Source organism: Capricornis sumatraensis, chromosome X (genome assembly GCF_032405125.1).
Source record: "Capricornis sumatraensis isolate serow.1 chromosome X, serow.2, whole genome shotgun sequence".
Taxonomy (NCBI): Eukaryota; Metazoa; Chordata; class Mammalia; order Artiodactyla; family Bovidae; genus Capricornis; species Capricornis sumatraensis.
In genome coordinates, this window is record NC_091092.1 from 148,666,594 (window position 1) to 148,686,491 (window position 19,898).

The 19,898-nt window shown below is 55.4% G+C and overlaps 2 protein-coding genes and 1 non-coding gene across 3 annotated transcripts in view; 2 read left to right on the forward strand and 1 right to left on the reverse strand.

Moving 5' to 3' along the window:
* The first annotated feature begins 907 nt into the window (after positions 1 to 907).
* Positions 908 to 19,898, forward strand: part of DHRSX (dehydrogenase/reductase X-linked) — a 143,781-nt gene continuing 124,790 nt past the window's right edge. Inside the window, exon 1 of the mRNA XM_068962083.1 lies at positions 908 to 1,030. Within this exon, the coding sequence (XP_068818184.1) occupies positions 922 to 1,030 (109 nt within the window). The 5' untranslated portion in view covers positions 908 to 921. The remainder of the gene's footprint in view (positions 1,031 to 19,898) is intronic.
* ZBED1 (zinc finger BED-type containing 1) lies at positions 924 to 18,574 on the forward strand. Its single transcript, XM_068962082.1, has 2 exons — positions 924 to 1,030; positions 14,222 to 18,574. Exon 2 carries the CDS (start codon positions 14,232 to 14,234, stop codon positions 16,353 to 16,355), a length of 2,124 nt encoding a protein of 707 aa, XP_068818183.1. The 5' UTR covers positions 924 to 1,030; positions 14,222 to 14,231; the 3' UTR covers positions 16,356 to 18,574.
* Positions 6,919 to 7,047, reverse strand: LOC138072105 (small nucleolar RNA U109). Its single transcript, XR_011144253.1, has one exon. It is a non-coding gene; the product is annotated as a small nucleolar RNA U109 (small nucleolar RNA).

Here is a 19,898-nt window from a genome sequence, read left to right on the forward strand (position 1 = left end):
CCGGGTGGGGGTCCCTGGGGTCTATGATCCAGGAGCGGGGGGTGTCTCCCGGGTCTGGGAGGGGGTCCTGGGGTCCATGATCCTGGGGGCTGTGGTGGTCCTGGGGTCCGGGTGGGGGTCCCTGGGGTCTCTGATCTGCGGGGGGTGTCTCCCGGGTCTGGGAGGGGGTCCTGGGGTCCATGATCCTGGGGGCTGTGGTGGTCCTGGGGTCCGGGTGGGGGTCCCTGGGGTCTCTGATCTGCGGGGGGATCCTGGGGTCTGGTCAGGGGTCCCTGGGGTCTATGATCCACCGGGGGTAGTTCCGAGGTCCCCGTTCAGGGTGGGGATGCTCGTCCCCAGGGGTCGGACAGGGGTCCCGGAGGGGCTGGGGGCGCGCGCGCGTGGGGCGGGAGTCGGGGGCGCGCACAGGCGAGGCTGGGGCGCGGGCGCACTCGGCAGGGGGATGGGAGTCGGGGGCGCGCACAGGAGGGGCTGGGGCGCGCGGGGGAGTTGGGGACGCGCGCGGGGCGGGAGTCGGGGGCGCGCGCGGGAGTCAGGGCGCGTGCAGGGGCGGGGGCGCGCTCGGGGGGTAGGAGTCGGGGGCGCGCGTGGGGCTGGAGTCGGGGGGCGTGCAGGGGTCGGGGGCGCGCTGGGGGAGTCGGGGACACGCGCTCCGGTGAGTCAGGGGCGCGCTCGGGGCGGGAGTCGGGGCGCGCGCGGGGCGGGAGTCAGGGCGCGCGCAGGGGGCGGGGGCGCGCTGGGGCGGGAGTCGGGGCGCGCGCGGGAAGTCGGGCGCGCGCGGGCGTCGGGGGCGCGCGCGCGGGGCGGGGCGTGGGCGCGGCGCGGGGCGGGCCGGCGCGGGCGCGTTTCCGCCGTCCGGCCCGGGGCTCCGAGTCCGGCCGGCGGCGCGGAAGCGGCGGCGGCGGCGGCGGCGGGGCAGCCATGTCGCCTTTGTCCGCGGCGCGGGCGGCCCTGCGGGTGTACGCGGTGGGCGCGGCGCTGATCGTGGCGCAGCTGCTGCGTCGCTGCGTGCGGGGCTTCGTGGAGCCAGGTCAGCGGCCGGGGAGCGGCGCGGGGCGGCGGCGAGGGGCCGGGGCCGCGCGGGGCGGGCGGGGCTGCGGCAGGGGGCCGGCTGGGGCCCGCGTCGCCGGGCCCGGGGCGCGCCCTCCGCCCGTGGAGAGGACCCCCAGGTTCGGGGCGGAGCTGGGAAGGGGCGCGGGGAGGCGGGCGCGTCGGGCGCTCCCGGAAGCCGGGCCGGGCGGCCTGGGGGGTTGGCTTGGGGGAAGGCGCGCCCTCCCCAGCGCCCCGGGGGCCGGGGTCTCTCCAGGGGATCCGTGCGCGCCCCAACCACGGCGGGAGCCCCCCCACCCCGGGGTCCCTGCGCTCTGCAGACCCGCATCCCGGAGGGAGGCGGGGGGCGCCCGAGATCCCGGCCCCGCGCAGGCTCCAGTAGGACGGGGCCTGCCCGGGTTTGCAGGGACTGGGGGACTGGGGGGCTGGGGCGGTGTGTGTGTGTGGGGGGGGCGCGCCAAGGGGCTGGAGGCGGCTTCTAGGGGTTCTAGGAGCCCTGGAGAGGGGAGCTTCAGTTTAGTGGCCGCCGGTTTCTCTGGCCTGCACCACCTGCGCGGCGCCTCGGGGCCCAAACTTGGCGGTGCGGGGACCCATTCGCGTCTTCACGCATATTAGGGACCCCCCCCACCTCCCTTCCCCACCAATCTGGGGCGGGGGTGTCTCTGTCTGTCTGGTCACCTCGGTGTTCTCAGGACTTCGATCGAAGAAACCGGTGTTTCTGTCTGTTCTTGACTTGGAGGATATCAAAATAATTCTAGGGTCTGTGAGCCGTAAATGACATGTCAATTTTTTTAGGAGAAAAACAGCTACTTTTGGAAACCAAGTATTCTCTGGGAAGCGCGGTGTCCCGTTACCTTGTAACGACTCTCTTTATCGTCTGGGGTAAGAGGAGAGAGAGATTCTTAAGTCCCAACTGGGTTTTCAAGGGTGTTGGCATAGCCCCCCGCCCCCCAACCCCCACCCCCACCCCCTCCCCGGGCAGCCTGTGGGTAACGCCCCTGACCACCTCCGGGAGATTGGGGTGGAAAAACAGAAAGGTTGTTACTATGCTGGTGCAAATGCCTTCCCGTGCCTCCACCTGCAGGAAGGCCCAGCAGGGCCCAGGCCTTGCACACCTGCAGCTCTGAGCACTTTTTTTCCTACCCTCCCTGGGTCTTCACCCGGGGAGATACATCTCCCAGGTTTATGTTGAGCTAAGCGTCTAGTTTTCTGATAAACTGCATTTTGGTGCTGTTTTAAAAAAGCACACGGAGCATGACTGGAAGAGACTGCAGAGGAAGGCAGAGTACAGCTTTGGCATCTGGGCTGACTTGTAAACAGTGAAGGACTGTGAAGAGCAGTCCCATGTGTGCCCCAAACTGCCCCTACGTTGCAGAGCACCCAGGGGAGGTTGCGGGCTTCCCTGGTGGCTCAGACAGCAAACAGTCAGCCTGCAAGGCAGGAGACCAGGGTTCGATCCCGGTGGGGAAGATTCCGTGGAGAAGGGAATGGCCGCCCACTCCAGTATTCTTGCCTGGACAGTCCCACAGACAGAGGATCCTGGCGGGCCAGACACTGAACTTTGCCCAGGTATGCAGCTAAATAAACTGTAACCCAGAGGCCCAGTTCAGATGCAGACTAGCTGGGATTTTGTTTTGTTTTGTTTCATTTCTAAAGTCTTTATTGAATTCGTTACAGCGTTGCTTCTGTTTTTATGTTTCTCTGGTGTTTTGGTCCCTGAGTCATAAGGGATTTTAGCAACCCCACCCAGGATTGAACCCGATATTGAAGCGGCCAAGTCTTAACCATTGGACCACCAGGGGAGTCCTGGTTTTTTTGCCTTTAAACATCAGATGTTTTCTTTTTTAACAGTATGTATGACCTATATAAATGTGCACACAGTATACAATAATTAATGTGGAAATATTACAGGGAGGAAGTCACCAATTCTGACTCCATGTTGGAAGCTATTTTCTTTGACTTGGTTTTTATTATTATAAAGAAAAAAAAAAGAAAAAAAAGAAAGTCGCTCAGTCCTGTCTGACTCTTTACGACCTCATGGACTGTAGCCCACCAGGCACCTCTGCCCATGGGATTTTCCAGGCAAGAATACTGGAGTGGGTTGCCATTCCCTTCTCCAGGGGATCTTCTTGACCCAGGGATCGAACCCAGGTCTCCTGCATTCTAGGCAGATTCTTTGCTGTCTGAGCCACCAGGGGAGCCCCTTTATTATTATAATCGTACTCAGTGGCTTGCCCGCAGGACCCTGCCTCTCTGTTTGACTGTCAAATAAAGTGCCTTTGGGGGGCTTCCCTGGTGGCTCAGCTGATAAAGAATCCGCCTGCAGAGCTGGAGACCTGGGTTCCATCCCTGGGTTGGGAAGATCTGCTGCAGAAGGGAAAGGCTACCCACCCCAGTATTCTGGCCTGGAGAATTCCATGGACGGTACAGTCCATGGGGTCGCAAAGATTCCTAAATGAATGAGCGACTTTCACTTAATGTGCATTTATTTTGCTCTGAAGAGAGAGTTTGTCCCTGCCCACCTGTGAATAGATGAGATTAACACACCCCGTAGGAAGCATGGACATTTCTTCATGGGAGATGTTTTGCAAGACTGAAGACCCTTTCACGTGACTTCCACACTGTCTCTGCCTCTCAGTGCAGCCTTTTGACTTCAGTTCCACATGGCTTCTTTCTCTCGGATCTATATGAGAACCTGGCATCCAGAGCCCAGTAAGATGCTCACTTTGAGGTGCTAGCCTGCCATCTTCTTCATCTGCAGGCTCCCTGATTAAAGTCTCTCTCTTGCCTCAAGAGTTGCTCTCTCGGATTCAATGGCCTGTGGTGTGGAGAGCAGAGCAAGCATGGTCTCAGTGACAGAAATACTTTTTTATTTATATATTTTAAAGTGATAATGACAAACCACAGCAATGATTGCTGAAGTGCATTTGGTTGTGAAAGGTCTTTTTTTTTTTTTTTAAATTGTTAATTGAATGATAATTGCTTTAGAGTTTTGTGTTGGTTTTTACTAGAAAACAATGTGAATCGGCTATAGTTCAGTTCAGTAGTTCAGTCGTGTCCAACTCTTTGCGACCCCATGGACTGCAGCATGCAGGCCTCCCTGTCCATCACCAACTCCTGGAGTTTACCAACTCATGTCCATCGAGTTGGTGATGCCATCCAACCATCTCATCCTCTGTTGTCCCCTTCTCCTCCTGCCCTCAATCTTTCCCAGCATCAGGGTCTTTTCCAGTGAGTCAGTTCTTCACATCAGGTGGCCAGAGGATTGGAGTTTCAGCTTTGGCATCAGCCTTTCCAGTGGACATTCAGGATTGATCTCCTTTAGGATGGACTGGTTGGATCTCCTTGCAGTCCACGGGGCCCTCAAGAGTCTTCTCCAACACCACAGGTCAAAAGCATCCATTCTTTGGCGGTCACCTTTACAGTCCAACTCTCACATCCATACGTGACGACTGGAAAAACCATAGCTTTGACTAGATGGACCTTTGTTGGCCACGTAATGTCTCTGCTTTTTAATACACTGTCTAGGTTGGTCATAACTTCTCTTCCAAGGAGTAAGCGTCTTTTAATTTCATGGCTGCAATCACCATCTGCAGTGATGTTGGAGCCCAGAAAAATAAAGTCAGCCACTGTTTCCACTGTTTCCCCATCTATTTGCCAAGAAGTGATGGGACCGGATGCCATGATCTTAGTGTTTCTGAGTGTTGAGTTTTAAGCCGGCTTGAATCAGTTGTAGGTTTACATACATCCCCTCCCTCTTGAGCCTGCTTGCCACCCCCAGTCACCCGCCGGGGCATCACAGAGCCGTGAGCTGAGCTGCCGGTGCTGCAGAGCAGCTTTCCACTCGCCGTGTGTTTCACGTGCGGTCGTGTGTGTATATATGTCAACGCCACTCTCTCGGTTCGTCCCACCATCTCCTTCCCCCACTGTGTGCCCACGAGCCCACTCTCTGTCCGTGTGCCTCGGTCCCTGCTCTGGTCTCTGATCCCCCACCCGGAAAAGTCAGCTCACACTTCAGCTTTAAAACTTCCTTGCTTCTGCTGGTTGCCAATGATTGCACGTCAGGTGTTGAATGCCTGGTGAATCTGTCTGTGGGTCATCTCAGCCCCTCGATGGCGGCTTGCTTGGGCAAATGTGGAGTTTTCTGGAGGTGAGCTGTTTCTTATCTTTTTCGTGGGGGGAAACTGGGAGCACGTATTCATTGCACTTGAATAACTTCTGCCGGCGTGACTGTGATAAGATGGAGACTTCTCTCCCACGTGGATGATCCCCCCTTTGGAATTGTGGATGGCCCTGCACGTTTTATCTGCTGGGGCAGGCGTGCGGCGTGAGCGCCCGTGGGTTCTGTGACAAGGTGGAAGACGAGGCGTGAAAAAGGAGCTGAGTCCTGAAGGGGACCTTTCCTTAAAATGTACTACTACAGACGAGAGCGTGAGAAACTCATGGCGGCTGGAGGTCTATGCGTGTCTAGAGACGCATGTGGGCAAATGAAGAATTCCTCTAATAGAGTCTGACTTCCACATTCTCTGTGGTGACTGTCTGTTACAACTTGTTGTTCAGTCGCTCAGTCGTGTCCGAGTCTGCAGTCCCATGGACTGCAGCATGCCAGGCCGCCCTGTCCATCACCAACTCCCGGAGTTCACTCAAACTCTTGTCCATCGAGTCGGTGATGCCATCCAGCCATCTCATCCTCGGTCGTCCCCTTCTCCTCCTGCCTCCAATCCCTCTCAGCATCAGAGTCTTTTCCAATGAGTCAACCCTTTGCATGAGGTGGCCAAAGTACTGGAGTTTCAGCTTTAGCATCATTCCTTCCAATGAGTATTCAGGACTGATTTCCTTTATTTAGGATGGACTGGTTGGACCTCCTTGCAGTCCAAGGGGCTCTCAAGAGCCCTCTCCAACACCACAGGTCAAAAGCATCCATTCTTTAGTCAAACCATTGCTTTGACTAGACGGACCTTTGTCAGCAAAGTGATGTCTCTGCTTTTCTATACGCAGTCTAGGTTGGTCATAGCTTTTCTTCCAAGGAGCAAGAGCCTCTTAATTTCATGGCTGCAGTCACCATTTGTGGTGTTTTGGAGCCCAAGAAAATAAGGGTGCCACACAGATTTTCCCATGAGAATCCTGTTTCAGGGACTCCCTTGGAGGTCGCACGCTTAACGCTCCTTGCTTCCACGGCAGGGGGCGCAGCTTCCATCTGCGTTTGCGGAACTCAGCTCTTCCGTGCCTCAGGCATGGCGCCCCCCTCCCCCCCAATTTTTTTTTTTCAAAAAAGACTTGATGCAAAAAAATCCATGATGAACAATAACCATGGGAAAAAAAAAAAAGTTCTGTTGCAAATAGGAGTCAGGCCTTCTGATCTGCAAAATGGACTTTGGTCTGCCAAATGGACTTCTGCTGACGGACTGACTGTCCAGCTCAAGAACAGAGGTCAGCTGGCCCATTTAGGAAGCCATTTAAGGGCGGATTCTACTTTTCAAACTGTAGGATTTTTTAAAAAGTCTGTCAAGAGGAAGTAACATCTGGTTGGTTTTGGGTACATATAAATAGTTGGGAGCTCCAGGAAGGCAAAACCATAATTTGGTTGATCTTTGCCTCTTTTTTAGCCTTAAAAAGAAATGAGGACTCCCCCCTCCCCCAAGAGCTTTGGTTGTAGCTGGCTTTTGCTTGTCTATATGGATCCTATTCAGTTACACGTTAATACAGTTAAAACTTAAATATTTTTTTTTTGATGATGTTGAGAAATTCTTGTCACAGTTGCTTAGCTGTGGTCACAGTATTGTGGTTATGTTTTTTTTTTATCTTTTATCGGGAAATACAGTTTTCTCCCAGGGAGGGGCCACAGTTGCATTTTCTTTTTTTTTTTTGAAATGTAGGAGAAACACAGAGCTACTCCACAGCTAACGTAACATTGCCAGCCCTGAGAACTCCTTTATTATTCTAGCATATTATAGATTCCATCTTGCAAAAGCACGAGGAGCCGAGATTCATATGTGGTAAGTGAAAAAAAAGGTTTAAATGGTCAACACGGAAAACTACAACGTGTATTTCAGATCACGTTAACAAGACACTTACCTGTTATTCCCAGTGACATTGCTTTGTTGCTGTTGCTGAGTCATAACCAAGTCTTTGTGAGCCGGTGGACTGTAGCCCACCAGGCTGCTCTGTCCATGGGATTCTCCAGGCAAGAACCCTGGAGTGGGCTGCCGTTTCCTCCTCCAGGGGATCTTCCTGACCCAGGGATCGAACCCAAGTCTCCTGCATATTAGCAGGTGGGTTCGTTACCACTGAGCCACCTGGGGAGCCCAACACTTTTAATTTCTCTTCCTTTTACCCGTCGAAAAATAACAAACCGCTTACATGTTATTCCCAGTAACACTTTTTTTTTTTTCCCAGCAAAAAATAAGAAGTCACTTACATGTGATCCCTAGTAACATTTTTTTCAACCCAACAAAAAACAACAAGCTGCTTATATGTTATTCCCAGTAATTTTTTTTTTCCCACCCAACAAAAAAAACAGCTATATTCTCCCAAAACAAATACCAAATCAGGGAGCGCAGTTGCTGCTTTCGGTTCTTGCTGAATTCTGGAAGTCCCCGTGGAGCGGAGTGATGCTGGCCCTCCACTCGCTGACTTCATCCTTCGTCTTGGGACACGGTCGTTGTCTTTGTGGACGATCTGGTTGGTGCCACTGCTGTGAGCAAAGGCAAGAGCTCCCCAGGCCCCGGGTAGCATCATGGCGATGGTTTCCCCCCGCCCAGAGATGCTAGGGTTACCCTGTGAGAGGTGCTCGGCGTGGAGGCTGCTTGGACAGAACCTTCATTCCTGACTCTGAACGCGGCCGTGGACCGTGCAAGTCTCGCTGTGGCCCCGGTGTGGTCAGTGTGTACACTCTAACCCATCACACGCGACTGGACAGCTACAGAGAAAAGAAAGGAGGCGGGATACGTGCAAACGCCATGTGCAGAAATGAACTCTAGGGGCTTCGCTGAGGGGCCCGTGGTCACGAATCTGCCTTGCCACGTGGGGGACACCAGCTTGATCCCTGCTCTGGGGATCACGCCGTGTAGCTTGTAAGCCCACGTGCCGCAGCTGAACAGCAGCTGCCACTCACCAGGACTAGAAAAAGCTTTCACGCAGCAGTGAAGACCCAGGGCAGCCAGAAAATAAAAAAAATAAAAACAAAACCCCCAAGACTCAAAACGGATTAAAGACCTAAACGTAAGACTCTGGAAACTATAAGACTCGTAGGAGAAAACGCAGGAAGAGAGTAATTTGACTTAATTCTTAGCCGTACCTTTTTGGTCGTGTGTCTTGCGGCAAGGGAAATAAAAGCAGAAATAACCAAATGGAACCAAATTAAACGTAAAAGCTTTCTGCACAGAAAATGGAACCTTGGACAAAACAGAAGGACAGCCAGTGGGAAGGGAGAAAGTCTTTACAAATAATGTGACTGATAATGGCCTTCCCAGGTGGCTCGGGGGTAAAGAATCTGCCTGCAGTGCAGGAGATACGGGAGACCTGGATTGGATCCCTGGGTCGGGAAGAGTCGCCTGGAGGAGGAAATGGCAACCCACTCCAGTGTTCTTGCCTGGAGAATCCCCATGGACAGAGGAGCCTGGCAGGCTACGGTCTGTGGGGTTGCAAACAATCGGACATGACTTAGCAATTGAGCACGTATGCATGACTTCATAAGCGGTTTTTATCCAAAATAACATAAACAGCTCATGCACTCAAACATAAAAAAGCCCCCCAAATCACCCAGTTATGTGGGCGTTCAAGGTGACTCAGTGGTAAAGAACTCGCCTGGCAGTGCAGGAAACGTAAGGATGCAGGTTCGATTCCTGGCTCAGGGAAGTCCCCTGGAGAAGGACATGGCAGCCCACCCCAGTATTCTTGCCTAGAGAATCCCACAGACACAGGAGCCTGGCGGGCTACAGTCCGTGGGGTCGCAGAGAGTCGGACATGACGGAAGCGACTTAGCATGCAACCCAATTAAAAATACCCAGAGGACCTCAGTGGACATTTTGAGCTGACATTTCTCCCAAGAAGACAGACAGGTGGCCAACAGATAAACTTGAAGAGATGCTCAGCCTGCTGGACCTCAGAGAAAGGCCACGTAAAAGCAGAGTGGAAAAACAAACAAAGAAACTGCCTGTGTCCCCTTCTTCTTAGGGGGCCTCGGGGAATCCTGCCATCATTTGCCCAGTGGTCGTGAAACTGCAAGGGGGAGATCCCCACGGGCGGTGCCTCCTTAGGCCGTTGCTTCATCACGATGCTTCCTGCAGGACCACGGACCTCAGGCCCCCTTCAGCCCGACAGCACCAATCATCGTGGTTGGCATCACGACGAACACGTAGTAAGAAAGTCTAATGAGAGTGAATCACATTGCCCATGTAGGACGGAAGAGCTCCATTCCAGAGCCCGGCTGTGGTGCCTGCTGCAAGGATCCCCTCGCTCTAGGGGACCGCCTTTCCCAGGCCCAGGCACGCCCCACTCCTAGCATCAGATTCAAGCTTGCTTTCTGCTGGGACAGTGCGTGGGGTCCCCGGGACCAAGAATCAGAGACCAGTGACTTCAAACCAGAAGCATCCGTCCTCCCCCAGCCCTGGGGACCAGACGTCTGAGCTCACGGGGTCCCAGGGCTGAGCTCTGTCCTGAGGCTCCAGGGGAGGGTCCTCCCCACCTCTTCAAGCTTCTGGGAGCCCCAGGTGTCCATTCCTGGGCTGGTGGCCGCCTCCCTCCCGTCTCCGCCTCTGTCTCCACGTGGCTTCTCCTCTGCGTCCGTGTCTCTCCTCTTCTGTGTCTTATAAGGACCTTGTCCTTGGGTTTAAGGCCACCCCCATCCAGGAGGAACCTCATCTCAGACCTTCACTCCATCATGTCTGCAGATAACTTATTTCCATGTAATGTCCTCTTCTGAGGACTCTCCTGAGGACAAAGCCTCTTCTGAATTTTCAACGGAGGGTGCTTTTTCAGCCCTCGTTACTGAGTTTTGAACATTTGAGCCAACACTCAGAAAATGCCTGGTGGCTGCAGTTTATGACTTAACTGTGAGTGCTGTATAGTAGCTTGAACAAAGGCCAGGAGATGGTCAAGGACAGGGAAGCCTGGCGTGCTGCGATCCATGTGGTCACAGAGAGTCGGACACAAATGAGAGACCAGACAACAACAGGAGACTGGAAGCTTGCAGATTTTACAGACACCTTTTAAAATTTGTTTTCATTAAAGAATTTTTTTTTTTTTAACAAATTGCTGTTTATTTGATCTACAGGGCTGTGTTAGTTTCATGCACACAGCAAAGTGATTCAGTTGGGCACACACATATATTCATATTCTTTCCCGTTACAGCAAGATGATAGTAGTGTATTATATAGTTATCTGGATATATAATCGTAAAATGAATATACTTTCCTGTTGTATACGGTAACTAGGTCCCTGTCAGTCATCTAGTTTATGTTTAGTCGGAAAGTGAGAGTTGCTCAGTCGTGTCTGACTCTTTGCCACCCCATGGACTTATACAGCCCATGGGATTCTCCAGGCAAGAATGCTGGAGTGGGTAACCTTTTCCTTCTCCAGGGAATCTTCTCAATCCAGGGGTTGAACTGAGGTCTCCCACATTGCAGGCAGATTCTTTACCAGCTGAGCCACCAGGGAAGCCCAAGAATACTGGAGTGGGTAGCCTTTCCCTTCTCCAGGGGCTCTTCTCAATCCAGGGATTGAACTGAGGTCTCCCACACTGCAGGCGGATTTTTTTCCAGCTGAGCTACCAGGGAAGCCTGTAACGGATACAGTTTCCTGTTGTAGACAGTACGTAGGTCCTTGTTAGTTACCTAGTTTATATACAGCCGTGTGTGTCTGTTAATCCCAAACTCCTAATCTCTCTCTCCTCCTTCTGCTTTGGTAGCCGTAAGTTTTGTATATCTGCGAGTAACAGACACCTTTAATGTTTTCTTGATACAGTCTTTTTTTGTATGTTTCTGGACCGCATGCAGGATCCTAGTTCCGTGTGCACGGATCCAACCTGTGCCCCCTGCTACGCATAAAACAGGTGGAGCTGCCTTCTATAAAACAGGCGACTCACACGTTCCCCCTGCGAGCGTGGAGCCTCAACCACTCGGCGCCCAGGGAGGTCCCCTGACACCTCTTAAGAAAACTCAGCTTGCCTTGTGGGTGTCCTGGCCCTCTGACTGGCAGCTCCACGGGGCCGAACGTGTGGGCATCGCCTGCACTGGCAGCCTGGGGATCTGAGCTCTGAGAGCCCAGGGGCACAGCACCACGGCTGGTTGGCTTCGCAGTGTCCAGGTGTTAGTGGCCATGAGGCGGTAGGCATTCTGAGACATTCCAGGGATGGAGAATTCCCTTCCTGCCCCAGTCTGGCATCCATTCCCAGATGCCCCTGGGGAGGAAAAAGAGACCCTGCAAAGTACAAAAGTCCTCTTTCTAATATTTTCGTGGAGTTATCGTTGACGTCGTCATTGTTCAGTAATGCCTGACTCTTTGCGACCTCATAGACTGCAGCACGCCAGGCTTCCCCGTCCTTCACCATCTCCCGGAGTTTGCTCAGATTCATGTCCATCGAGTGGGTGATGCCATCGAACCATCCCATCCTCTGTCGTCCCCTTCTCCTCCTGCCCTCAGTCTTCTGCAGCATCAGCGTCTTTCCCAATGACTCGGTTCTCTAGCTCTGGGAGCCTGCTTCCGTTTTGTGATCCTCACTGGTTTCATATATGTGTGAATATATATAGATTTGGCTGCCTTGTGTCTTTGTTGCAATATGCAGAGTCTTCAGTTGTGACATGTGGGACCCAGTTCCCTGACCAAGGATGGAACCCAGGCCCCCTGCATTGGAAGCTTGGCGTCTTAGCCACTGAACCACCAGCAATGTCCCCATATTCACTAGTTTTTTTAAAAAATTATTTTTTATTGGATTGCCTGTATAACTAAGAATCATAGCGCTGTTTGCCTTCCACTTTCTTAACTCCACTCCGTACGATGATCTCTAGGTCCGTCCATGTTGCGGCAAGTGGCATTAGTTAATTCCTTTTCATGCCTGAGTTATATTCCGCTGTATACACGTACCACCTGCTCTTTATGCAATCCTCTGTTGATGGACACATAGGTTGCTTCCATGTCTTGGCTATTTTGAATAGTGTTGGAATGAACACTGAAGCACGTGTATCTTTTTGAATTGCAGTTTTGTCTGGATATCATGCGCAGGAATGGGACGGCAGGATCGTACGGGAGCTGTGTTTTTAGTTTCTAAAAGGACGTCCGTATTGTTCTCCATAGTGGCTGCACCAGTTCACATTCCCGCCAACAGTGTAGCAAGGGGCCCCTTTTCTGCACATCCTTGCCAACATTTGTTACTTGTGTGTGTGTTTTTTTTTTTTTTTCATGAAAGCCAGTGTGACGGGGGTGAGGTGATACCTCATTGTGGACAGAAAGGCATCATTGAAAAACATAAAATTTGAAAAAAAAAAACTTGAATGCTGGTCTGCCAGCCTCGCATCTGCTTGTACGTGCTTCGTCACGCAGTCGTGTCTGACTCTTTGCGACCCCGTGGACATCAGCCTGCTGGACTCCTCTGTCCATGGGGATTGTCCAGGCTAGAATACTGGAGTGGGTTGCCATGCCCCCCTCTAGGGGATCTTCCCAACCCAGGGATCGAACCCAGGTTTCCCGCATTGCAAGTGGATTCTTTACCATCTAAGCCACCAGGGAAGCCCAAGAATACTGGAGTGGGTAACCTATTGCTTCTCCAGGGGATCTTCCCGACCCAGGCATCCAACCAGGGGTCTCCTGCATTGCAGGCGGATTCTTGACCAGGTGAGCCACCAGGGAAGCCCAAGAATACTGCAGTGGGTAGCCTATCCCTTCTCTACGGTATCTTGACCGGGGCATCCAATTGGGGGTCTCCTGCATTGCAGGCAGATTCTTTACCATCTAAGCCACCAGGGAAGCCCAAGAATACTGGAGTGGATAACCTATTGCTTCCCCAGGGGATCTTCCCGACCCAGGGGTCTCCTGGATTGCACGCGGGTTCTTTACCAGCTGAGCTATCAAGGAAGCTCAAGAATACTGCAGTGGGCAGCCTATCCCTTCTCTACAGGATCTTCTCGACTAGGGCATCCAATGGGGGTTCTCCTGCATTGCAGGCAAGTTCTTTACCGGCTGAGCCACCAGGGAAGCCCAAGAATACTGCAGTGGGTAGCCTACTCCTTTTCCAGGGGATCTTCCCAACCCAGGGGTCTCCTGCATTGCAGGCAGGTTCTTTACTATCTAAGCCACCAGGGAAGCCCAAGAATACTGGAGTGGGTAGTCTATCCCTTCCCCAGGGGATCTTCCCGACCCAGGGGTCTCCTGCATTGCAGGCAGATTCTCTACTAGCTGAGCCACCAGGGAAGCTCAAGAATACTTCAGTGGGTAGCCTATCCCTTTTCCAAGGTATCTTCCCGACCCAGGGGTCTCTTGCATTGCAGGCAGATTCTTTACTAGCTGAACCACCAGGGAAGCCCAAGAATACTGCAGTGGGTAGCCTATCCCTTCTCTAGGGAATCTTCCCGACCCAGGCATCCAACCAGGGGTCTCCTGCATTGCAGGCGGATTCTTGACCAGGTGAGCCACAAGGGACGCACAGTGCCTGCCTGAGAAGCCCCACCCGCCCTCCTCTTATCTGGGCCAGTTTTCTTGGTGGCCTTTGACACGCTTGCGTCCTGACCAGAAGTCTTTAGGAGTGGGGGACGTGGGTCCTCTTGGCCTGGCAAGGGGGTGTTTGGGAACTGTGGGGTCTGCCTGGGGAACAGACCCACCTGCTTGTTTGCGGGGCTGGTTTATTTCCCAGAACAGGACATAATAACACCAGCTCAGGTGAGGAAAGAGCTGTCATGAGGAGTCCAAAGAGGATGGAAACACTAAAAAAAAAAAAAAAAAAAATCAATAAACGCATGTCTCCGACACACCTGGATGGAATAGCTGCTCGCTTTTCAGATTGAGCCCTCGCCGCTTTGCCACCAGCTGGAGCGGCGGCCTCGGGGTTGGTCCCCACTTCCATGCGCCCTCGTTTCCAGAGCCACCCCGCTCCCCCCGCCCTCCCCGCCCCGCCCCACCGGCTGGCCGGGCGGAGCCGGGGCCGTCTTCTCACGCTCTTTGTTCTGCTGCTTCTCGGCAGGTCGTCCCGAATGAGCGGAGGCCCAGCCGGGGGCGGCGCGATGGAGTGCAAGAGCCTGGAGGGCGGGCAGAGCGACCTCAAGCTGGTGGCGCACCCGCGCGCCAAGAGCAAAGTGTGGCGCTACTTTGGCTTCGACACGAACGCGGAGGGCTGTATCCTGCAGTGGAAGAAGATTTACTGCCGCATCTGCATGGCCCAGATCGCCTACTCGGGCAACACCTCCAACCTGTCCTACCACCTGGAGAAGAACCACCCCGACGAGTTCTGCGAGTTCGTCAAGAGCAACACGGAGCAGATGCGCGAGGCCTTCGCTAGCGCCTTCTCCAAGCTGAAGCCGGACCCCGCGCAGCCCGGCGGCGCGCCGGAGCCGCTGGCCACCAAGGCCGGCGCGCACGGCCACGAGAGCCGCAAGCAGCAGGAGCTCACCGCCGCCGTCATGGGCCTCATCTGCGAGGGCCTCTACCCGGCCTCCATCGTCGACGAGCCCACGTTCAGGGCGCTGCTGAAGGCCGCCGAGCCGCGCTACGAGCTGCCGAGCCGCAAGTTCTTCTGCGGCAAGGCCATCCCCGAGCGCTACGGCGCCGTGCGTGAGGCGGTGCTCAAGGAGCTGGCGGACGCCGCCTGGTGCGGCATCTCCACCGACCTGTGGCGCAGCCAGACCCAGAACCGCACGTACGTGACGCTGTCGGCACACTTCCTGGGCCGCGCGGCCCCCCACGGGCTGGCGGTGGGCTCCCGCTGCCTCAAGACATTCGAGGTGCCCGAGGAGAACGCGGCCGAGACCATCACGCGCGTCCTCTACGAAGCGTTCATCGAGTGGGGCGTCCACGCCAAGGTCTTCGGCGCCACCACGGACCGCGGCAAGGACCTGGCCCAGGCCTGCTCGCTGCTCGACATCCCCGTGCACATGCCGTGCCTCGGCCACACCTTCGACGCGGCCATCCGCCAGGCCTTCCGGCTGCCCAAGCTGGGCGCGCTGCTGGGCCGCTGCGCCAAGCTGGTGGCGTACTTCCAGCAGTCGTCCGTGGCCATGGTGATGCTTCACGAGAAGCAGCAGCAGCAGGACGCGGCCCCCCGCATGCTGGTGAGCAACCGCGTGGCCTGGTGGGGCAGCACGCTCGCCATGCTGCAGCGCCTCAAGGAGCAGCAGTTTGCCATCGCCGGGGTCCTGCTGGAGGACACCAACAACCACCACCTGATGCTGGAGGCCGCCGAGTGGGCCACCATCGAGGGCCTGGTGGAGCTGCTGCAGCCCTTCAAGCAGGTGGCCGAGATGCTGTCGGCCTCCAAGCACCCCACCATCAGCATGGTCAAGCCGCTGCTGCACATGCTCCTGAACACGACGCTCAACCCCAAGGAGACGGACCCCAAGGAGATCAGCATGGCAAAGGAGGTGATCGCCAAGGAGCTCGCCAAGGCCTACCAGGAGAGCCCCGAGATCGACCTCTTCCTCAACGTGGCCACCTTCCTGGACCCGCGCTACAAGAGGCTGCCGTTCCTCTCCACTTTCGAGCGGCAGCAGGTGGAGAACCGCGTGCTGGAGGAGGCCAAGGGCCTCCTGGAGAAGGTCAAAGAGGGCGCCTACCGCGCGTCCGAGGACAAGGCGGCCACGCCGCCCGAGGAGCCGCCGCCGGCCAAGAAGCCGGCGCCCTCGCCCACCCCGCCGCCGGCCAGCGTCATCAACGACATGCTGGCCGAGATCTTCTGCCCCACCGGGGGCGTGGAGGACCAGGACGAGTGGCACGCCCAGGTGGTGGAGGAGCTGAGCAACTTCAAGTCGCAGAAGCCCCTGGGGCTCAACGAGGACCCGCTCAAGTGGTGGGCGGACCGCCTGGCGCTGTTCCCCGTGCTGCCCAAGGTGCTGCAGAAGTACTGGGCCGTGGCGGCCACGCGCGTCAGCCCCGAGCGCCTCTTCGGCTCGCGCGCCACCGTGGTGAGCGCCAAGCGCAACCGCCTGGCCCCCGCGCACGTGGACGAGCAGGTCTTCCTGTACGAGAACGCGCGCGGTGGCGCCGACGCCGAGCTGGAGGACGAAGACGAGGGCGAGTGGGGCCTGGACCACGAGCAGGCCTTCGCGCCCGGCGAGGCGGCCCACGCCGGCTTCTTCGGCGTCCGGGACGGCAGCTTCGTGTAGCCGGGCCGGGGGCTGGCGGGCGCCGGCAGGGGCGGGGGCGGTGCGCAGCCGTGTGCCCGGGGGCGGTACCTGTCTGGATGCTCGGCTGTCGGGACTGACGCCCCCGCCACCCCAGCGCGGGTGGGCGCACTGCTGCTGGGAATGCGGGAATCGAGCAGAAGAGGGATATGGATCTGTGTGTGTGTGTGTGTGTGTACGTGCCCCAGAGGGGAGACGCGGACTCTGGGTGGTCCAGAGAAGGGAGACGGACTCTGGGTGGTCCCAGACAAGACAGACAGACTCTGGATGCCCCAGAGGACAAAGACGGACTCTGGATGGTCCACAGAGGAGAGAGATGGACTCTGGGTGGTCCACAGAGGAGAGAGACGGACTCTGGATGGTCCACAGAGGAGAGAGATGGACTCTGGGTGGTCCACAGACGAGAGAGACGGACTCTGGGTGGTCCACAGAGGAGAGAGAGACGAGGCTCTTGAGAAGTCCAAACCTGGTGAAAACAAGTGTTTCCTCTGCAGGGGGCGGCAGCGGTGTTGGGGGGGGGGACCCCACTGTATCCCAGGAACAGGGAAAGAAATGACTTGTAAAAACCGGCGGCGTCCGTCCATCGGATTACCAGTCTCAACGCCCCCGACGCTAGCATGGCCGGCGGGGGCGGTCTGACTCCCCTCTGTTAATTCCGTACCTGCAGTGTCCCATGTTCTCACGCCAGGGAGGGTTTGGGGTGAATCAGAGACAAATGTTAATCAGGGGGCCGCTGAGGACGAAAGCCCCTTCCGTGTTCCCCAAAGCCCACCTCGCCCCGAGCACCACTTGCACGCTGCACCCGCGCCCCGGGCACCATCCGCGGCTGTTAGCCCCGTCGGTCCGTAAAGGAGCGCGCCTACCTTGTCAATTACCAGGGAACCTGGAGACACGCTTTAGCCACCCGCCCTGTCTTCAAGGCGTGATGGAACATGTCACCCTTCAGCCCGTGGTGCCATCGCTTATAAAAAAGCCGAAAAAGAGATACTGGGTGTGGTTTCTTTTCTGCCGCCCACGAGTGTTGTTTTGTTTTTGTTTTTTTTCCCCTCCCCTCCCTTCCCCGAATTCACGGTCCTTGCCAGGTTCCCTAGCTCTTGTGTTGTCGAGGTGGTGTTTGCCCGTCCGGATGCTTCAAAGACGCTTCCCAGGGGGCTCCGTGGTAAAGAACCTGCCTGCTAAGGCAGGAGACCTGGGTTCGATCCCTGGGTTGGGGGAAAATCCGCTACAGGAGGGCATTTCAATCCACTCCAGTATTCTTGCCTGGAGAATCCCATGGACAGAGGAGCCTGGCGGGGCTACAGTCCCTGGGGTCACAGAGAGCGAGATGACTGAGCAAGTCTACAGCAAAAATCCCCAATTAACAATGCTGTGACGGTTTCCGGTGGACAGCAAAGGAACTCAGCCACACGTACACAAGTACCCACTCTCCCCCAAACTGCCCTCCCATCCAGGCGGCCACGTGACACTGAGCAGAATTCCCTGTGCTGGACAGCAGGTCCTTGCTGGTTTTCCATGTTAAATACAGCAGGGTGTCCATGTCCACCCCAGACTCCCTGACTGTCCCTTCCCCCAACCTTCCCCCTGGGAACCGTAAGGTTATTACAGAGGATTGAGCAGAGTTCCCTGTGCTGTCCAGCAGGTCCTTGCTGGTTCTCCACGTTAAATACAGCAGTGTGCCCACGTCTGTCCTGAGCCTTTACACAGTGAGGACGGACCACGTGTACCCCCAGGGCGTCCAGGTTTTTTCCATCTCCTATCTTTCCCTGCTCCCTCCCTCGCTCTGCTTTCTTTTAAGAAAACAAGCTACCCCAGAAACAGCCTCGGAGTTCAGCATCCGTCCTCTTTCTCCTTTTCTGTGTTTTATGGGTGGCCTCTAATCCAGGGTGGCTCGGGGGATGCCACATCAGACGTCAAATTATTTCATTTTGAGCTTAAATGGGCCCTTTTTCAGGCATGAAAACCTGCCACTTTCAGAGCTTCCTCCATCGCACACAAAAGTGGAACATGTCCGTAAATGTCTCGGATAAAACGTCATTGCCGGCATCCAGAACTTCTCGTAAAGACACGGCCGCTAACTGTCATGGACGTGTCTTATCTGGGTCTGCCCAGGACTCTGCTTCCAGGAAACGGAGTGTGTTTCGCGCTGAGGTCTTGTCGTCAAAATCCTGATTCTGTGCTTCCTCTAAGTGGTGTTTGTCCATGCTCAGTAAAGTCACAATGAAGTCACGGTTCTCAGATGGTCCTTTTTTTTTTTTTCCCTTGTATGCAGAAGGGTACTGTTCTCTTTATCCCAAGCAGCCTCTAGGAGGATGGCAGGACTGGGCTGAAAGGAAGCATAGATCACGGTTGTACATATTTGTTTTGAGTGAAGGGGCTGAGGATGTGTTCTTGGGCCCTGGTTGTGGGATGTCGGGCTGATTTGCTGGTGGACGACGTGGGTGGAGGTAGCTGGGGAGCCCCAAGGAGCTGTGTCTCGAAGCCCTTGTAAAGCGAGGCGGTCACAACAGTTGTGATCTGGCGGGGAGAGGGCGGGGAGGTCTTCCCTGAGTAGTCCCCTGGCCTGGGATCAGTGGAGTCCTGTGGTAGCATCTCAATCGTGGCCAGCCTCTGGATGGAAAACGGCGGGGGGGCGGGGGGCGGCGCGGGGGGGCCCTGTCCATCCAGCTTCCCCAGAGGACCGCCTCAGCTCATCACGACCGCTTTTTCTTCCCGTCCTTCCCCCAGGGGGGTGTGACTTCACGGGAAGTGGGGAGGGGCAGGCATTCACGTTTTGAGTCTTGATCAAGTCTCCATGCTCCCTTGGTCCCTGTCGATGTCATTTTGGGTCTGAGAGACACGGCTGCTTCTCACCGAGGCTCGGGGAAGCAAACAGCCAAGCGTGCGGAGAACACGGTCGGTTTTCACGGCTCTGTGCTGCTTTTCCGATGGGCTTCCCCGGGTGGCTCAGCTGGTAAAGAATCCGCCCACAGTGCAGGAGACCTGAATTCAATCCCTGGGTTGGGAAGTTCCCCTGGAGAACGGAGAGGCTACCCACTCCAGTATTCTGGCCTGGAGAATCCCACCAACTGTATAGCCCACGCGGTGGTAAAGAGTCGGACACATTGTCTCTCTAATGTCCTAGTTTGTATCTCGTAATCCCTGCCCCTCATCCTGATCTTCCCTATACCCTTCCCCCAGCAGTCATCACGAGTTGGTTCTCTCTATCTGCGACTCCGTTTCTTTTTGACATATTTATTCATTCAGTATTTTAGATTCTGCATACAGGTGGTGACATGCTATTTCTGTGTTTGGGCTTTATGTCACTGGATGTGATACCCTCCGAGTCCATCTGTATTGTCCGAGGTCGCAAAAATTTGTTCTTGTTTATGACTGAGTAATATTCCATTGTGTGTCTGTGTGTGTATTCAAGTTATTTACGTGCAATTCTTCAAATACAGCGAAGTGCTACATCATTCTGTGATGCCTTCTGATTCACTTTAACATCTACCTACTTTGGCCACCTCATGCGACGAGCCGACTCACTGG